The 20,547-nt window shown below is 38.4% G+C and overlaps 1 protein-coding gene across 1 annotated transcript in view; it reads left to right on the plus strand.

The window, feature by feature from the left end:
• DNAH6 (dynein axonemal heavy chain 6) overlaps positions 1–20,547 on the plus strand; it is a 286,898-nt gene that overhangs the window by 119,516 nt on the left and 146,835 nt on the right. The window contains exons 33-37 of the mRNA XM_069583083.1: positions 965–1,072; positions 6,743–7,298; positions 8,232–8,354; positions 17,385–17,567; positions 18,099–18,242. Coding sequence (XP_069439184.1) covers positions 965–1,072; positions 6,743–7,298; positions 8,232–8,354; positions 17,385–17,567; positions 18,099–18,242 — 1,114 coding nt within the window. The remainder of the gene's footprint in view (positions 1–964; positions 1,073–6,742; positions 7,299–8,231; positions 8,355–17,384; positions 17,568–18,098; positions 18,243–20,547) is intronic.

The raw sequence follows: 20,547 nt of genomic DNA on the forward strand, positions 1-20,547 counted from the left end.
GTTGCCATTTCCTTCTCCAGTGGATCTTCCCAACCCAGGGATCGAACCCACCTCTCTTACATCTCCTGCATTGACAAACGGATTCTTTACCCCTAGCACCATCTGGAAAGCTAGTAGAGCAAGAGCCTTTTCTCTTAAGGCCTTAGCTTCTCTCTTTATAACCTCTTGACACCCCTACCTCTCCAGAGTCTCTGAGGGAAATCTGTCTTTCATATGCTCCTTCCTATCAGGCGATGACTCTCTGGCTTAGATTCTATTTACATGGGGCCCCTTCTGCCTGGCTCCCATACCCTTGGCTTCTGCACAGATCACCCTGCCTTTCTACCCTCTGTTCATTCCTTCAACCTCTCAGATACAATATTTCTCCTCTCTACAGGATTGCCATTGAAGGAAGAAGGATACTGAGGAGTTCAGACATACTTGTACTCAGAGAACATGACTGCAACCCAGGGGCAAGACAGACAAATGAGCAGTCATCTAGATTAGACTAGTTAGTGTGTGAGGGCAACCATGGTGCTGTGCCCTGGGGTTCACTGAGGTGGGTGGTGGAGGGAATTTTCTAGAAGACGGAATGATTGAGCTGGGTTTTGAAGGAAAAATGAGAGCCAGAAAAAAACCATTCTGGGATAAGAGAAAAGAAAGTGACAGGGATCTGAACCATCATAATGTATTCAGAGAACTATAAATTCAGGTTGGATAAAGTCTGGATTGATAGGAGGTCCTTGAGAAAATGTCCTTATCATTCTCTTCAAGTCAAAGCAGCCTGTGCCTGACTTGTCCATGTGTTGTTTTGGAGATAGACACTGGGCATGCCAGGGAAAATGGTCCCATCCTTCCAGTAGGAATCGGCAGTGGGGTGCCCTCCACAGCTTTCTGCAGGCAGAATCCCCAGCGCAGAGATTCAGAAAATCATGTTCAACATTACATACTTGCAACGTCATCTGAATTATTCCTTTAAATTTAGGTCTTTAAAAAGAGAGAACCCAGACCTCAGTGAAGATGTGGTGTTAATAAGAGCTTTGCGGGACTCTAACTTGCCAAAATTCCTAACAGATGATGCTATTCTATTCAGGTAAATGTCTAGGTGTTACAGAGAAAGCATAACTACTATGTAGAGGTGAAGGATACTTTATCTTCAAACATGTCAGTCTCTAGCAAGGTATTATCTTTTCTAGAGATACTTATTGCAATTTTTTAAATGCTAGTTTCAAATAAAGATACTAAAGTTTTAGCATCAATCCAATCATTTATTTTTTCAACATATTGACCACCAAGCTGCATGCTATGCAAAGTAGCATTTGGTTACAAATTCCTGACCTAAGAGAAGTTCCAGACTCAAAAGAAGTAGATTGGGGTCTCAACACAGTGTGATTGCTTTTATCTATTTCTACTTTCATTACTGAGTTTTATGTTTATTCAAGTCATATATGTATGTGGTTTTAAAAATGAAATGCTATTTTAAGTTACTCTCAGGGAAAACAATAGTTTCCTGCCCTTTACCAACTCCCACTTCCTAAAGACAATAACTTTTTAATTCATCTATTTGTCCTTTCATTTTCCTATATCTATCCATATCTTTTGGTACCGCATTTGTGTCATTTCATGACTTTTCCGTTTTAGATGTTGTTAAGTTACTAACAGAGAGGTGAAGATACGGACACACTTCTCTCCCCACCAACCCATCCTCTCTGGGTAGTCATGTGACAATATAACCGGAGCTCAATATACAGGATTTCCATAATTTATTTTAGAGATATAAATATCACCCAAAGCTGAGCTATCTTTCCCTTGTTTATTAAAGTACCTTGCTTCTTATTTTTCCTGCATTTATTAATCTTGATTTTTGTTTTTTATTCCTTCATCAACTTTTCTATACCTCTATCACTAATTCATTTCAAAATTCTGCCAGAGTATAAATCTCCTAAAAACAAAAATGACCTTCAGTCATACACATCTGTCATTGTGGGATGTCTATTTATGACCTTACTGAGGATCCTCTTTGCCTTTGTCCACCATCAGATCCCCTGATTGCCAGAATATGTGTCTTTGCACTTTTCCAGAACACAGTGATGAAAATTCCTATATATTAATGATTGCACACTTATGATAGTGCTATAAGTGAGATTCTAGGAAGTACACTCCGGAGATCATGGGGTATGGACATTTTAAATTTAGATAGATCCTATCAGTACATCCTCCAAAGGCACTTTATGTTTATAGGTACAAATTTATGAAAATGCACATTTCCTTTTATATGTTTGAGAGAGAGATACCAAAATAGTAGCCTATTTTTATATACATTATTTAGTTAGTACCACTGAGCATCATTTCTTCTGTTCATTAGTCATTTATTATTCTTAGAGCATTAATCTGTTGTATTCTTTTACTTAGCAATTTGTGACAAAACATGAACTTTATCTGGTAAAACATTGGAAATATTTCTCTAAGTATATAATTCACTCTAAGTTACGTTTAAAGCCTCTTACCTCACAGAAATTTGGTTTTTCCTTGTGTGTTTTTATTTTTTCACTTGATCAACTTTTTTAAAGTTATAGAATTTTTCTCTTTTTGAGATAGACTTTCTTAATATAGTACTATAAATTCACCTCTTATATTTTCTTCTTGTATTTTTCCCTTGCTCTTTTTTATTGAAGTATAATTGATTTATAATATTGTATTAATTTCAGGTGTATAGCATAGTGATTGAATATTTTATAGATTATACTTCATTTGAAGTTATTATAAAATATTGGCTATACTCTGTGCGCTGAAAAATATATTCTTTAGCTTCTTTATTTTATACAGAATAGTTTGTACTTCTTCACCCCCTACCCCTATCTTGCCCCTCCCACTTCCCTCTCACCACTGGTAACCGCTAGTTTGTTCTCTATATCTGTGAGTCTCTTTCTTTTGCTATATTTACTAGTTTGTTTAATTTTTTAGATTCCACGTATAAGTAATAACAGATTATTTGTCTTTCTCTGTCTGACTTATGTCACTAAGCATAATACTCTCCAGGTCCACCCATATTTTTTCAAATGGCAAAATTTCATTTTTTATGGCTGGATAATATTCCAACATACATTCCATACATACAAAATCTCCTTTATCCATCTATCTGTTGGTCGACTCTTCGGTTGCTTCCATACCTTGGTTATTGTAATAATTCTTGATAATGCTGCTATAAATATTAGGCTGCATATATCTTTTCAAATTAGTGTTTTCATTTTCTTCAAATATATCTTTTCAAATTAGTGTTTTCATTTTCTTCAAATATATATCTAAGAGTGGAATTACTGGATAATATGGCAGTTATAGTTTTAGTTTTTTAAGGACCCTCCATACTGTCTTCCATAGTGGCTGCACCAGCTTACATTCCCACCAACAGTTTACAGGGTTCCCTTTCCTCCATATCCTCACCAACATTTGTTATTTGTGGTCTTTTCACTGATAGCCATTCTGATAGGTGTGAGGTGATATCTCATTGTGGCTTAGAGTTTCATTCTCTGATAATTAGTGATGTTGAGCATCTTTTCATGAGGCTATTGGTCATCTGTATGTCTTCTTTGGAAAAATGTCTATTCAGGTTTAATGACCATTTTTTAATTGGGTTTGTTTGCTTTTGATATTGAGTTGTATGAGCTATTTATATATTTTGAATATTAACCCCTCATCATTTGCAAATATTCTCTCATTCAGTAGGTTAGTCTTTCATTTTGTCAGTGGTTTCCTTTGCTGTGAAAATCTTTTAAATTTAAGTAGGTCCTGTTTGTTTAATTTTGCTTTTGTTTCCTTTGCATTGGGAGACCAATTCCAAAAAAATGTTGCTACAATTTGTGTCAAAGAGTATTCTGCCTGTGTTTTCTTCTCAGAGATTAATGGTTTCTAGTCTTACATTTATGTCTTTAATCCACTTTTAGTTCATTTTTATATGGTGTGAGAAAAATGTTCTAATGTTATTGTTTTACATGCAACTGCCCAGTTTTCCCTGCACCACTTATTGAAAAGACTATCTGTTCTCCCTTATATATTCTTGCCTCCTTTGTCTTAGGTTAACTGACCATAAGTGCATGGGTTTACTTTTGAGCTCTCTATTCTGTTTCACTGATCTATGAGTTTGTTTGGGGGCCAGTACCATACTGTTTTGATTACTATCATTTTTTAGCATAGTTGGAAGTCAAGGAGTGTGATAACTCCAGCTTTTTTCTTCTTTATCAAGATTATTTTTGGCTATTTGGAGTCTTTTGTATCTCCATACAAATTTTAAAACTACTTGTTCTATTTCTGTGAAAAATTGCCATTGGTATTCTGAGAGAGATTGCATTGAATCTATAGAGTAGATGATCATTTTGACAATATTGATTCTTCCAGTTCATGAACATGGTGTATCTTTCCATCTGTTTGTGTCTTCTTCAGCTTCTTTCCTCTGTTTCCTATAGTTTTCTGAGTATAGGTCTTTTACCTTTGTAGGCAAATTTGTCTCTAGATATTTTATGCTTTCTCATGTGAATGTAAATGAGACTGTTTTCATAATTCTATTTCTGATAGGTTGTTGTTAGTGTATAGAAATGCAACATGCTTCTGTGTGTTAATTTTGTATCCTGCAACCTTACCAAATTCATTAATGAGTTCTAGTAGATTTTTTGTGACGTATTTAGGATTTTCTATGCATAATATGATGTCACCTGCAAAAAGTGACAGTTTTACTTCTTCCTTTCTAATCTGGATTTTTCCTTTTATTTCTTTTTCAAATCTGATTGCTGTGACAAGGACGTCCAATACTATGTAGAATAAAAGTGACAGAAGTGGGCATACTTGTCTCGGTCTGATTTTAAAGGGAAAGTTTTCAGCTTTTTGTCACTGGGTATAATGTTAGCTTTGGGTTTGTCATAAGTGTCATTCATTATGCTGAATTATGTTCCTTCTATGTGAAGTTTCTTGAGAGTTTTTATCATGAATGGATTTTTGTATTTTGTTAATTGCTTTTTCTGTGACTGTTGAGATGATCATGTGATTTTTATTTTCCTTTTGTTAATGTGGTGTATCACGTTGATTGAATTGCAAATATTGAACCATTCTTGCACCCCGGGAATAAATTCAACTTGATCTTTGGTGTATCATTGTTGAGAATTTTTGCATGTATAGTATCAGAGACATTGACCTGTAATTTTCTCTCTGGCTAGAGCCAGAGTCAGATGTGAGCCATGGCTTGTCCTGTTCTCAGTGGTCAACACTGCCCTATTGGAGCAGGGGCAGGTCCCAAGATACTGGAGCAGAAGCCCTGAGGGTTGGGTCTGAGCTGGTTCTTTTCCAAGTGTGTGATCTACCTCTCCCAGCATTGGTACCTTTACTCTAGAGGAGCAGTGATGGAGTAAGAGGGGCCAGATTGGGTACCAAGTGCAGGCTTGGGCAAGCACTGGGGTAGTCCCAGCACCTCAGAGCTCCAGAACACTCCTGACCACTGCCTCCAAGAGCTCCAGTAATAGCCATCCTCACCCTGCTCAGATTCAGTGCTGGATCCAAGCCTGCTCCTTCCCCCTAACTGTGCACTCTCCTTAGAAGTAGCACCCTTCACCCTAGTGGGGAGCTGTGCTAGAGCAGGCAGTTCTGTGGCAGGTGCTCATTGTGAGTTGGGACACAAAGTCAAGGGTGAGGATTGTGAGAGACAGCCAGAGCCCTAGGCACTTTCATTCTGTTTCCTCTCTCTTGTTCTTGGAATAAACAACCACTCTTCACAGGTGGGATATAGGTTTCTTACAGCTCTGCTGTTAGTTTCACTGGCTTTCAAATCAGCTAAGAGGCTTGTCTTCCCAGTATCAGCTCCTAGGACGGCAGTGCCCAATGTGGTTCGAACCCCTCACTCTTCAGGGAGGATCGCAAAGCCCATGTAAGCCCCCTCCTCCTCTGTGTCCCCTCCAACAGGCACAACCAACCTGATTGCTTCTTTCTCTTCCCTTCCTACCCAACTCTTTGTGACTCTTTCTTTATAATCTTGGTTGTAGAAGAGTCTTTCTGCAAGTCTCCAGTTTGTTTTCGTGAGAGTTGCTTCACATGTCGATGTATTTTTGATGTATTTGTGGAAGGAAGTGAGCTCAACATCCTCCTACTCCATCATCTTTATCTCCCCCATCTTGTACTTTTCTTGTCATTTTATATTAAATTATTTACTGCTTCTCAAATGTTTTTTCGTGTGTAAGAGTTTCACTTCTTTTTCACCCGTACAGCCATTTGGTTTCCCATAGAAAGAGTCCATTTTTTCCTTTACTCCCTTTTTCACATAGTACTGGTTTTCTATCTCCATTTCCACCTTTTTTTTTCTAAATATTTATATACCATTATAATCACACATAAGTGCTTTTTGGGAAAAGTTGAGCTATAAATATAATTTTTAAAATAAACTGAAAAATCATTGCCTGTATGTTTGGCACTATGCCATGTACTGTGTATAATACAAAAATGTAAGAAATATTCTCTATCTCAAAAAGCTCCCAGTATACTTAAGAACATTGGTCCACTGTACAAGGAACAAGCAAAATCATACAAAAATCAGAGAAATGATAGATTCTGGTACAACACATAAGATAATGTAGCACTGTGTGTTTAGAGGAAAAGATAATGAGAAAAATAAGAACCTTGGTAATGTTTAAAAAATTAATTGTAACATGGGTGGATATCAATGGCCAGTAGTTCCTAATTGATTTTATTTTATTTTTTATTTTATTTTATTATTTTATTTTTCCAGTGGAATCATATCTGACCTTTTTCCTGGCGTCCAAATTCCAGAACATGATTATGGTATATTGCAGTCAACAATTATAGATGTCATGAAGAAAAAGAATCTTCAGCCTGAAGCATGTATGGTTAAAAAAGTGATACAGTTCTATGAAACGATGCTAGTAAGGCATGGTGTAATGTTAGTTGGGCCAACAGGAGGTGGCAAGACCACAGTTTACCAAGTACTAGCAGAAACTTTAGGGAATTTGCAAAAACTTGGTGTAGACAATCCCTTTTACCAACCAGTTAAAACGTATGTTCTTAATCCTAAATCAATTACAATGGGTGAATTGTATGGTGAAGTTAATAACGTAACCTTGGAATGGAAAGATGGTTTAATGGCACTAAGTGTCCGAGCGGCTGTGAATGATACTTCAGAAGACCATAAATGGATCATCAGTGATGGGCCAGTAGATGCTCTTTGGATTGAAAATATGAATACGGTGCTGGATGATAACAAGATGCTTTGCTTGGCTAACAGTGAGAGGATTAAACTCACACCTCAAATCCACATGCTTTTTGAGGTAAATATATATTCCTTACTGTGGAGTGAAATCATTTGTTAGATTGGCATAACATCATTTAATTTTTTTTTTCTCTTACTGATGTCTCTTTGATTATCTGTAAGGCCTACCATGGTATTTCATTTATACACTAAATATTTATCAAATTTTCTTTTTATAATAGATTTTCCATTCTGACAACCAGAGTCTCTCAAATGTTCCTATCTCTCTATAAATGGGAAATAAAATAAATTCTGTCTTCACCACTACTTGTTTCTTTCCCTTTGAAGGTAGTTATACATATTAGTGTCTTTACATGATTTGAAATGCTTTCCGAGTTAAAAATAATTGTTCCATTTAAGAAGAATAAGTCATCCCTCTGTGGTATGACTATTTGGTAATGGGATTGGAAAAGGAATGCGGGTCAAATACACTTTACAAAGTATTACAGAAGATACCACCCCTGCTGTGTTCATTCATCAGACATTAGTTGAATACCTACTGTGTCCTAGGTACTAGGCTATGCATTGGATATAAGAATAAAAATGGTAAGAAGGAAAAAGAAGGGAATAACTATGTATACCTTCCCATAAGAATTTGACAGCATCCTTCACTTCGGTTGTTTTCCAACTCTGTGCCACCTCATGGACTGTAGCCTGCCAGGCTCCTCTGTCCATGGGATTCTCCAGGCAAAAATACTGATACTGGAGTGGGTTGCCATCTCCTTCTCCAGTATCCTTCTATACTGTCATATATATATATGTATATTTCTCCTCATGCCTCATTTAACTTTCCTTCTCCATTTTAAATCACTTATAGCTCTCCCACTCTCTTGCATGCAAAACCTAACAGTATGTTACCTTAAACTTTAAATGTGTGATTTATTAGCATTGAACTGGGAGGGACAAGGAAGTATCATGTTAGCCATTTCTTGTTCACCTTTTAAAATTTTAGGTGCAAGATCTAAAGGTTGCCTCTCCTGCAACAGTCAGTAGATGTGGAATGGTATTTGTGGATCCTGAAGAACTGAAGTGGATGCCTTATGTTAAAACCTGGATGCGGAGTGTTTCTAAAAAAGTAAGTGCAACTGGACACTCCCCACCCTTTCCCTCTGTCAGGGCTCACCCTTTTCTCGAGGGCCCAGATAGCAACTGATTAAGACCTCACTGTGCTTGATGAAGGGAATCCCGGTGTTGTTTCTGGCCCTCTCCCTTGAATTCTTGGGATCCTCCAAGGAGATTGTATACTCCCCATAGCTGTCTTCATTATTTGTGACCTCAGCCCACCAGCCCACATAGTCACTCTGGTTTCTGCCTACCCTGCCTTGTTCCTCCCCTACCCTCAACTGGGTTCTCTCAAATACAAACAGAAACACTTCCTTTAGTTTCCCCAAACACAGGTAGAACAAGGAAAGGCATTAAAAAAAAAAAAAAAGACTGCAGAAGGCTTGAGTTAATGAGGGGAAGCACAACGAAGGAAAAGAACACTTAAATCCAGGCCAGGTCTTTGTTTTTAGATTTTAGAAGCCCCTAATGCCGCCGAGGGGCTTCCCTGGCAGCTCAGTGCTAAAGAATCCACCTGCCAATGCAGGATATACAAGAGACTCTGGTTTGATCCCTGAGTCAAGAAGATTCCATCTAGAAGGAAATGACAACCCCCTCCAGTATTCTTACCTGGGAAATCCCATGGACAGAGGAGCCTGGCAGGCTACAGTCCATGGGGGAACAAAAGAGTCGGACAGGACTTAGCAATTACACGACAACAACAATGCCTCTGAGAGCCAGAAGGAAGAAAAAACCAGTTTAGCTTCCCATTCAGCCTTGTTGTTGCTGTTGTTCAGTCACTAAGTCATGTCCGACTCTTTTCAACCCCATGAACTGCAACACGCCAGCCTTCCCTGTCCATTATCTCCCAGAGTTTGTTCAAACTCATGTCCATTGAGTCAGTGATGCCATCCAACCATCTCATCCTCTGTTGCCCTCTTCTCCTCTTGCTCTCAGTCTTTCCCAGCATCAGGATCTTTTCCAATGAGTCAGCTCTTCACATCAGGTGGCCAAATTATTGGAGCTTCAGCTTCGGCACCAGTCCTTCCAGTGAATATTCAGGGTTGATTTCCTTTAGGATTCACTGGTTTGATCTCACTATCCAAGAGACACTCAAGAGTCTTCCAGCACCACAGTTCGAAAGCATCAATTCTTTGGCACTCAGTTCTTTTTATGGCCCAATCTCACGTCCATACATGACTACTGGAAAAACCATAGGTTTGACTCAATCTTAGGCCCCTTTTCTATGGACTTTTCATGACCCCATGGACTGCAGCCCACCAGGCTCCTCCATCCATGGGATTTTCCAGGCAAGAGTACTGGAGTGGGGTGCGATCGCCTTCTCCATCTCTTTATGGCCCAATCTCACATCCATATATGACTACTGGAAAAACCATAGCTTTGACTCAATCTTAGGCCCCTTATCTAAGATGCATTCTAACCTGAGAGGTAGGATTCCACCCAAAGTGAAGAAAACCTTTTATGTTATTCAGAACAAGGCAGTTCTTCTATATCCTCTCTATTCTAAAATAGGATTTCTCTTTACTTTAATAAGGGCTTCCCAGGATGGCTCAGTGGTAAGTATCTGCCTGCCAATGCCGGAGATGCAAAAGACTCCGGTTTGATCCCTGGGTTGGGAAGATCCCCTGGAGAAGGAAATGACAGCCCACTCCACTTAACTTAATAAGCAATCTTTTTAAATGTTTTCCCCCATCTCATCTCAATTGCCATTTCTGAGAAAGCCATTTTTCTGCCTCTCCCCCTCCAAAGATGAATCAGAGAACTATTGTTTTCTTCACTCTTAGGCATCAACATTTTAAGAATATTGTGACCTACTCTCAGGGCACCTTACTTTTCCCCCCATAGTCAGCTTCTTTAAAAACACCTTTATTGAGGTATAATTGACATTTTTTGTTGGAGTATAGTTGCTTTGCAATGTTGTGTTAGTTTCTGCTGTACAGCAAAGTGAATTAGCCACCCATATACATGTGTCCCCTCTTACTTGTATTTCCTTTCCATTTAGCTCACTATAGAGCATTGAGTAGAGTTCCATGTAGTAAACAGTCTATTCTCATTAGTTATCTATTTTATACACACTGGTGTATACATGTCAATCGCAATCTCCCAATCCATCCCATACCCACTCCCCACCTTGGTATCCATATGTTTGTTCTCTATGTTTGTGTGTCTATTATTTCTGCTTTGCAAATAAGTTCATCTATACCATTTTAGAGTACCCTATTTTTTTGAAATTTTTACTGGAGTATAGTTGATTCACAATATTGTGATTTACAATATTTGTTTCATATGTACAGCAAATGAACAGAAAACCTTGTTAAAGAAAGTAATTCTCAGAATTGAGACTATCATGTTAACCTTTCTGAATTTACTTTTTAAATAGATTTTATTATTCAGAACAGTTTTAGGTTTACAGAAAAATTTAACATAAAGTACAGAGAGTTAGCATATGCTTTCTCTCCTCCAAACACAGTCCCCACTTTTATTAGCATTTTTCTTTGGTGTGAGTGGGCTTCCCTGGTGGCTCAGATGGAAAAGAATCTGCCAGCAGACACTGGTTTGATCCCTGAGTCAGGAAGATCCCCTGGAGAAGGGAATGGCTACCTACTCCAGTATTTTTGCCTGGAGGATTCCAGGGACAGAGGAACCTGGTGGACTATAGTCCATAGGGTTGCAAAGAGTCAGACAAGACTGAGTGACTAAGCACATTTATGTGGGTACATTTGTTAAAATTGATGAACCAATATGGATACATTCTTATGAACTAAAGTCCATGGTTTAAATTATGATTCACTCTGTGTTGTGCAGTTTTATGAATTTTGCTAAATGAATATATCATGTATTATGCAGAATAGTTTCACTGCCCAAGAAATCTGTGCTCCACCTGTTTGTCCATCCACACCCTCTCCCAACCCCTGACATTACTGATTTCCCTGTCTCCATAGTTTAGCCTTTTCCAAAACATCATATAGTTGGAATTATATGGTCTGTAGCTTTTCCAGATTGACTTCTTTTCACTTAGTAATATGTATTTCCAGTTCCTCCATGTCTTACTGTGGCTTGATAGCTCATTTTTTAGTACTGAATAATATTCAGTGTTATTGTATGCTGAAGTTTATCACTTACCAAGTTTATCCACTCACCTACTGAAAGACATCTCAAAGTTTCCAAGTTTTGGCAATTACTAATAAAGCTCACATAAACATTCATATATGTTTTTGTGTAGACAAAAGACTTCATCTCATATGGATAAATACCTAGGACTGTGATTTCTCAATCATATGGTGAAACTGTAAAGAAACTTCCGATCTGTCTTCCAAAGTGGCTGTACTATTATGCATTCCAAAGAACTTTGTTACTCTACATCCTCACCAGCATGTAGTGGTATAGTGTTTTAGATTTTAGCCATTCTAATATGAAAGTAATGGCAATCCACTCCAGTATTCTTGCCTGGACAATCCCATGAACAGAAGAGCCTGGTGGGGTACAGTCCTTGGGGTCACAGAGTCAGACACAACTGAGCAACTAATGCAACTCACGTGTATTTGTAGCTCATTTTGCTTTCAGTGAGTAGTTTTCTTTTATAAGATGTTGAGTGTCTTTTCATATGTTTATTTGCCATCTATATATCTTCTTTGATGAGTTGTCCACATCTTTTGCCCACTTATTATTGGGTTGTATGTTTCCTTGTTACTGAGTTTTGGGAGTTCTTTATATATTTTGGATACAGGTTCTTTGTATGTATTTTGCAGGTATTTTCTCCAAGTCTGCCTTTCTTTTCATTTTTTTCAAATAATATCTTTCACAGCACACACATTTTTAATTTTAGTGGTCTAACTTGTCTTGCATGGTTTGTGTTTTTGGTATTATATCTTAAAACTTATTTCCAAATTGAAAGTCACCTAAATAATATTTTCCTCTGTTACCTTCTAAGAGTTGATGGTTATGCATTTTATGTTTAGGTTTATGATCCATTTGGAGTTACTTTTTCTGAAAGCCGTACTATCAATGTCTGGATTCTCTCTCTCTCTCTCTTTAGCATGCAGATGCCCAATTCAAGCACCGTTGTTGAAAACACCATTGCTTCTCCACTGGATTGCTTTTGTCCCTTTGTGAAAGATCAGGTTGCTGTATTTGTATGAGTCTTCTATGGGCTCTAACACCACTAACCTATTTGTCTAATTATTTTGCCAATATCACACTGTCAATTACTGTAGCTTCACAGTAAGTCTTGCCAGGTAGTGTCAGTTCTACTTTGTTCTCCAATACTGTGTTCACTATTCCATGCCTTTTCAATTCAGTTCAGTTGCTCAGTCATGTCCGACTCTTTGCGACCCCATGAATTGCAGCACACCAGGCCTCCCTGTCCATCATCAGCTCCCAGAGTTCACTCAAACTCATGTCCATCGAGCCTGTGATGCCGTCCAGGCATCTCATCCTCTGTCGTCCACTTCTCCTCCTGCCCCCAATCCCTCCCAGCATCAGTCTTTTCCAATGAGTCAACTCTTCCCATGAGGTGGCCAAAGTACTGGAGTTTCAGCTTTAGCATCAGTCCTTCCAATGAACACCCAGGACTGATCTCCTTTAGAATGGACTGGTTGGATCTCCTTGCAGTCCAAGAGACTCTCAAGAGTCTTCTCCAATACCACAGTTCAAATGCATCAATTCTTCATCACTCAGCTTTCTTCACAGTCCAACTCTCACATCCATACATGACCACTGGAAAAACCATAGCCTTGACTAGATGGACCTTTGTTGGCAAAATAATGTCTCTGCTCTTCAATATGCTATCTATGTTGGTCATCACTTTCCTTCCAAGGAGTAAGCGTCTTTTAATTTCATGGCTGCAGTCACCATCTGCAGTGATTTTGGAGCCCCCCCAAAATAAAGTCTGACACTGTTTCCACTGTTTCCCCATCTATTTCCCATGAAGTGATGGGACCAGATGCCATGATCTTCATTTTCTGAATGTTGAGCTTTAAGCCAACTTTTTCACTCTCCTCTTTCACTTTCATCAAGAGGCTTTTTAGTTCCTCTTCACTTTCTGCCATAAGGGTGGTGTCATCTGCATCTCTGAGGTGATTGATATTTCTCCCAGCAATCTTGATTCCAGCTTGTGCTTCTTCCAGTCCAGCGTTTCTCATGATGTACTCTGCATAGAAGTTAGATAAGCAGGATGACAATATACAACCTTGACATACTCCTTTTCCTATTTGAAACCAGTCTGTTGTTCCATGTCCAATTCTAACTCTTGCTTCCTGACCTGCATACAGGTGTCTCAAGAGGCCGGTCAGGTGGTCTGGTATTCCCATCTCTTTCAGAATTTTCCACAGTTTATTGTGGTCTACACAGTCAAAGGCTTTGGCATAGTTAATAAAGCAGAAGTAGATGTTTTTCTGGAACTCTCTTGCTTTTTCGATGATCCAACGGACGTTGGCAATTTGATCTCTGTTTCCTCTGCCTTTTCTAAAACCAGCTTGAATATCTGGAAGTTCACAGTTCACATATTGCTAAAGCCTGGCTTGGAGAATTTTGAGCATTACTTTACAAGCGTGTGAGATGAGTGAAATTGTGCGGTAGTTTGAGCATTCTTTGACATTGCCTTTCTTTGGGATTGGAATAAAAACTGACCTTTTCCAGTCCTGTGGCCACTGCTGAGTTTTCCAAACTTGCTGGCATATGGAGTGCAGCACTTTCACAGCATCATCCTTCAGGATTTGAAATAGCTCAACTGGAATTCCGTCACCTCCACTAGCTTTGTTTGTAGTGATGCTTTCTAAGGCCCGCTTGACTTCACATTCCAGGATGTCTGGCTCTTGGTGGGTGATCACACCATTGTGATTATCTAGGTCTTGAAGATATTTTTTGTACAGTTCTTCTGTGTATTTTGGCCACCTCTTAATATCTTCTGCTTCTGTTAGGTCCATACCATTTCTGTCCTTTATCAAGCCCATCTTTGCATGAAATGTTCCCTCGGTATCTCTAATTTTCTTGAAGAGGTCTCTAGTCTTTCCCATTCTGTTGTTTTCTTCTATTTCTTTGCATTGATCACTGAGGAAGGCTTTCTTATGTCTCCTTGCTATTCTTTGGAACTCTGCATTCAGATGTTTATATCTTTCCTTTTCTCCTTTGCTTTTCACTTCTCTTCTTTTCACAGCTATTTGTAAGGCCTCCCCAGACAGCCATTTTGCTTTTTTACATTTCTTTCCCATGGGGATGGTCTTGATCCCTGTCTCCTGTACAGTGTCGTGAACTTCCATCCATAGTTCATCAGGCACTCTATCTATCAAATCTAGTCCCTTAAATCTATTTCTCATTTCCACTGTATAATCAATCATAAGGGATTTGATTTAGGTCATATCTGAATGGTCTAGTGGCTTTCCCTACTTTCTTCAATGTAAGTCTGAATTTGGCAATAAGGAGTTCATGATCTGAGCCACAGTCAGCTCCCGGTCTTGTTTTTGCTGGCTGCTATAGAGCTTCTCTATCTTTGGCTGCAAAGAATATAATCAGTCTGATTTCGGTGTTGACCGTCTGGTGATGTCCATGTGTAGAGTCTTCTCTTGTGTTGCTGGAAGAGGGTGTTTGCTATGACCAGTGCATTTTCTTGGCAAAATTCTATTAGCCTTTGCCCTGCTTCATTCCTCATTCCAAGGCCAAATTTTCCTGTTACTCCAGGTGTTTCTTGACTTCCTACTTTTGTGTTCCAGTCCCCTGAAATGGACATCTTTTTTTGGGTGTTAGTTCTAAAAGGTCTTGTAGGTCTTCATAGAAATGTTCAACTTCACCTTCTTCAGCAGTACTAGTTGGGGCATAGACTTGGATTACTGTGATATTGAATGATTTGCCTTGGAAACAAACAGAGATCATTCTGTCATTTTTGAGATTGCATCCAAGTACTGCATTTTGGACTCTTTTGTTGACCATAATGGCTTCTCCATTTCTTCTAAGGGATTCTTGCATGCAGTAGTAGATACAATGGTCATCTGAGTTAAATTCACCCATTCCAGTCCATTTTAGTTCTCTGATTCCTAGAATGTCGATGTTCACTCTTGCCATCTCCTGTTTGACCACTTCCAATTAGGTCCAATTTCATGGACCTAACATTCCAGGTTCCTATGCAATATTGGTCTTTACAGCATCGGACCTTGCTTCTATCACCAGTCACTTCCACAACTGGGTATTGTTTTTGCTTTGGCTCCATCCGTTCATTCTTTCTGTAGTTATTTCTCCACTGATCTTCAGTAGCATACTGGGCACCTACCAACCTGGGGAGTTCCTCTTTCAGTAACCTATCATTTTGCCTTTTCATACTGTTCACGGGGTTCTCAAGGCAAGAATACTGAAGTGATTTGCCATTCCCTTCTCCAGTGGACCACATTCTGTCAGACCTCTCCAGCATGACCCCACCCGTCTTGGGTGGCCCCACACGACATGGTTAGTTTCATTGAGTTAGACAAGGCTGTGGTCCATGTGATTAGATTGACTTGTTTTCTGTGAGTATGCTTTCAGTGTGTCTGCCCTCTGATGCCCTCTCTCAACACCCACTGTCTTACTTGAATTTCCCTTACCTTGGGCGTGGGGTATTTCTTCACGGCTGCTCCAGCAAAGCGCAGCCGCTGCTCCTTACCATGGATGAGGGCTATCTCCTCACCGTCGCCCCTCCTGACCTTGAACGTGGAGTAGCTCCTCTCGGCCCTCCTGCACCAGTGCAGCCACTGCTTCTGCAGCCACCGCAGTAGCGCACAGGCTGCGATGGACCGCACAGCAGCATGGCCGAGAGGAACTACCCCTTGCCCGAGGTCAGGGGCGGCAGCCGAGAGGAGCTACCCCACGTCCGAGGTCAGGGGCGACGGCTGAGAGTGCCAGGCTGCGATGGCGCAGGAGTGGCCGAGAGGAGCTACCCCACACCCGAGGCCAGAGGTGGCGGCCGGGAGAAGCTACCTGGTCCTTTTCCCTCTCCTTATAAATGTAAGATTCACTTTGTTGCTCTCTCCAAAGTAAATTACTGGGATTTTGATTCAGATTGCATCAGATCTATAGATCAAGTTGGTAGCAACTAACATCTTCACAGTATTGAGTCTTTATATCCATGCACAATCTCTCCATTTACTTAGATGTTCTTTGTTTTCTTTCATCAGAATTGTGTTGTTTTCCTCACATTTCCTCTTGGAAATATTTTGTTTAAAATATGCCAATATTTTTTATACTAATTAAATGATTTTGTAGTTTCAGTTTCAAATTATTATTCACTGTTGATATATAAAAAAGCAATTGACTTTTGTATATTTACCTTGTATCCTACAACTTTACTATACTTACTAGTTTGAGGAGTTTTGTTTCAATTCTTTGGGATTTTTTGTATGGATAATTGTAAAGACAATTTTTTTTTCTTTCTTCTCAATCTGTATACTTTTTTCCCCTTTTATTGTCCTATCACGTTAGCTAAGACTTTCAGTACAATGTTAATAAAAGTGGTGAGGGGGCAACATTCTTTTTTAAATCTTTGGTCCTTTACCTTGAATAAATATTTTAAATGCTTCTTTTTATACTTTTTTCATTGTTCTTAATTATGAAAGATAATCATCAGTATAGAAGCCTGTATGAAATACATGTTGCCAGTTTAACAAATGATTATAAAATAAATACGTGTGTGTGTGTGTGTGTGTGTACACACGTATGCACTCAGTAGCTTCAGTTGTGTCTGACTCTTTGTGACCCTATGGAGTATAGCCTGCCAAGCTCCTCTGTTCATGGGATTCTCCAAGCAAGAATACTAGAGCTTGTTGCCATGCCCTCCTCCAGGGGATCTTCCTGACCCAAAATACCTATATACCAACTACCAGATCAAGATCACTTATCAGTGACCTGCAATCTTCCCATAGAATGTCTTTTTTTTGTAACTTGTTTCATATCATGTGATGCTTACATCCTTTAGTCTAAAAGTCACAGGATATAATGTAATATACAAGTTTGAACCAACTTTTTAAAACTTAATTATATATTTTATCTGGTCTTGCTAAAATATTGTTTGTTTGATTTTCAGCTGAGTGAAGAAACTCAAGAGTATATATTGAATCTTTTTCAGCGTTATGTTGATGATGGTTTAAATTTTATCAATAAAAAATGCCACCAAGCAATTCCACAAGTGGACATCAGCAAAGTTACTACACTCTGTTGCTTATTGGAGTCTTTAATACTTGAGAAAGATAGAGTTAATTTGACAATGGTAGGAAGAGTTTTCTTACTGCTGTAAAGCTAGGAAAATGTGATTATCCTATAGATTCTTTGCAAATAAACAATTCCAAACTTTCTGTCATACAGTTATTTGATTTTCAAGTTAATTTTTTAGGGGACTAATGCATGTGAATAGATTTGTAGATGCTAAAATTGGAAGGAATTTTGCACTATAGTTTACTCCTCTACTCAATGTTTAAATTTCCTTAGTCTGTAACATATTCCCAGTGTGTGTCTACTTAAATAACTTCATACAAGCATACACATAGTTATAATAGTTGAAAGACACCCTTGAACTTTTGTTTTCCATGCTTCTTGCCATTCATTTTCTCATCAGAGTATTTAAATGTATGCCACTATAAAACATTACTTGGTGCACTATTGGATGAACTATAAGAAACATGCACCGTGCCCTTTTAAAAATACGTAAGTCTAAGCAAGAGAAAACAGTCTTTAGACTTTGCAAATTAGGATTCTTTTATGCTAACATTAAATATTAACATTTTTTTCTTTGTTCTTTCAGGAGCAAACAAAATTGAACACTATTCTGTGTCAGACTTTTGTATTCTGTTACTTATGGTCTTTAGGTGGAAATCTAACTGAAAATCACTGGGATTCTTTTGATACATTTATTAGAACACAATTTGATGATAATCCTGATGCCAGGGTAAGAGCCAAATAAATTTAATTTTAATATAACTCTGAATCATTAAAATTAAATTTCAAGACTAAAACTTTCAAAGCTTTAGTTCTAGTATAAATATAATTTCTTCATTTGAAAGGTTTCTAAAATTATTCACTTTCTTAAACTAGCTATAACATTTATTGTGTTAAAATTATTTAAGAATTCTCTCCAGGCCATATGAAGAATGTAAGGTGTAAAAGTGAATAAAAACTCCCTACTATTAACAAAAATATTGAATTCTAGCTAGTAAATTTATATTTTCACAGTGCTATGGTTTAGAAGTTGTGAAACTACTTTCTGTATGTTCTAAAACTGAGCAAATGAATCAGTATATTGAAGATAATGGCAACCAGGTTTCTCACTGTTAAGAGAAGGTGTATTACAAATATAGAGGAGAAAAATTAGAATATATTTTGTGTTATTGGATTGGAATTAGAGGTTTTTGGACTCATGAAATGGATAGATAGATAGATCATATGTATATGGAGTATATATCCATCCATACATAAATTTCCTAGTTCTGTGTGCTGAGAGGAACTAGAAGCAATGGCACATCAATAGCAATGAGCATACTTAGTTGCTGATTTCTGAATACCCTTCTCCATGAAAGGGAACCAAAGCACCTTAGTGAAATGGCTGATTCCAGGACTGAGTTGAGGAAAGTTCAAAATGAGCCCAGACTATCTTATGTCAGATAATGAATAAGTGCTTGAAGAACAGTGGCACCTGTCAAAAGAGCACAGGAGCCAATTTGAAGGGATTCCCATTAGACAAATCTAGGCATATTTGAGCATCAAGATAATAATGGTGTGGATTACAAACTACTGAATGAAATAAAAGTCTGTGAGTTGATCCACATAAAAATATATGTGAATGAATAAACTAGGGAGAAAAAGCTCTTCCTTACAGGAGAATACCAGCTAATCTATATGGGAGAAATGATGAGATTAGAAAGTTATTACTTTGCAACCACTGTAGTAATAATTGATATAGGCAAGAATCACCAGTGGTTGCAAAAACTAGTAGGTGAAGGTTTCTTGAAAAACACTATTTACATAGTTTCAAAACATCTTCTACAAATTACTTATTAGTTGTAAAGAGAAAAATAGTGTCATTATACTGAAAAACCTTGTAGACACCATATTAACTAGGTGACTGATTTATCATCAATATTAGCACAAACCTGTGCCTTCTGATGTGGTACATGGAGAAGTATACAGCCTTGCTTCCAAGCTATTCCTTCCAAAATGCATAACCTTACTCTGACTACAACAAAGATAGTGGAGGTGATAGAATTCCAGTTGAGCTATGTCAAATCCTAAAAGATGATGCTGTCAAAGTGCTGCACTCAATATGTCAGCAAATTTGGAAAACTCAGCAGTGGCCACAGGATTGGAAAAGGTCCGTTTTCATTCCAATCCCAAAGAAAGGCAATGCCAAAAAATGCTCAAAGTACCACACAATTGCACTCATCTCACACGCTAGTAAAATAATGCTCAAAATTCTCCAAGCCAGGCTTCAGCAATACGTGAACCATGAACTTCCAGATGTTCAAGCTGGCTTTAGAAAAGGCAGAGGAACTAGAGATCAAATTGCCAACATCTGCTGGATCATTGAAAAAGCAAGAGAGTTCTTATTTCTGCTTTATTGACTATGCCAAAGCCTTTGACTGTGTGGATCACAATAAACTGTGGAAAATTCTGAAAGAGATAGGAATACCATACCACCTGACCTGCCTCTTGAAAAACCTGTATGCAGATCAGGAAGCAACAGTTAGAACTGCACATGGAACAACAGACTGGTTCCAAATAGGAAAAGGAGTACGTCGAGGCTGCATATTGTCACCCTACTTATTTAATTCATACACAGAGTACATCATGAGAAACGCTGGGCTAGATGAAGCACAAGCTGGAATCAAGATTGCCAAGAGAAATATCAATCACTTCAGATATGCAGATGACACCACCCTTATGTCAGAAAGTGAAGGAGAACTAAAGAGCCGCTTGATGAAAGTGAAAGAGGAGAGTGAAAAAGTTGGCTTAAAGCTCAACATTCAGAAAACTAAGATCGTGGCATCTGATCCCATCACTTCATGGCAGATAGATGGAGAAACAATGGAAACAGTGAGAGAGTTTATTTGGGGGGGCTCCAAAATCACTGCAGATGGTGACTGCAGCCATGAAATTAAAAGACGCTTACTCCTTAGAAGGAAAGTTCTGACCAACCTAGATAGCATATTAAAAAGCAGAGCCATTACTTTGCCAACAAAGGTCCGTCTAGTCAAGGC

This window comes from Ovis canadensis, chromosome 3 (assembly GCF_042477335.2).
Source record: "Ovis canadensis isolate MfBH-ARS-UI-01 breed Bighorn chromosome 3, ARS-UI_OviCan_v2, whole genome shotgun sequence".
In the NCBI taxonomy this organism is placed as follows: Eukaryota; Metazoa; Chordata; class Mammalia; order Artiodactyla; family Bovidae; genus Ovis; species Ovis canadensis.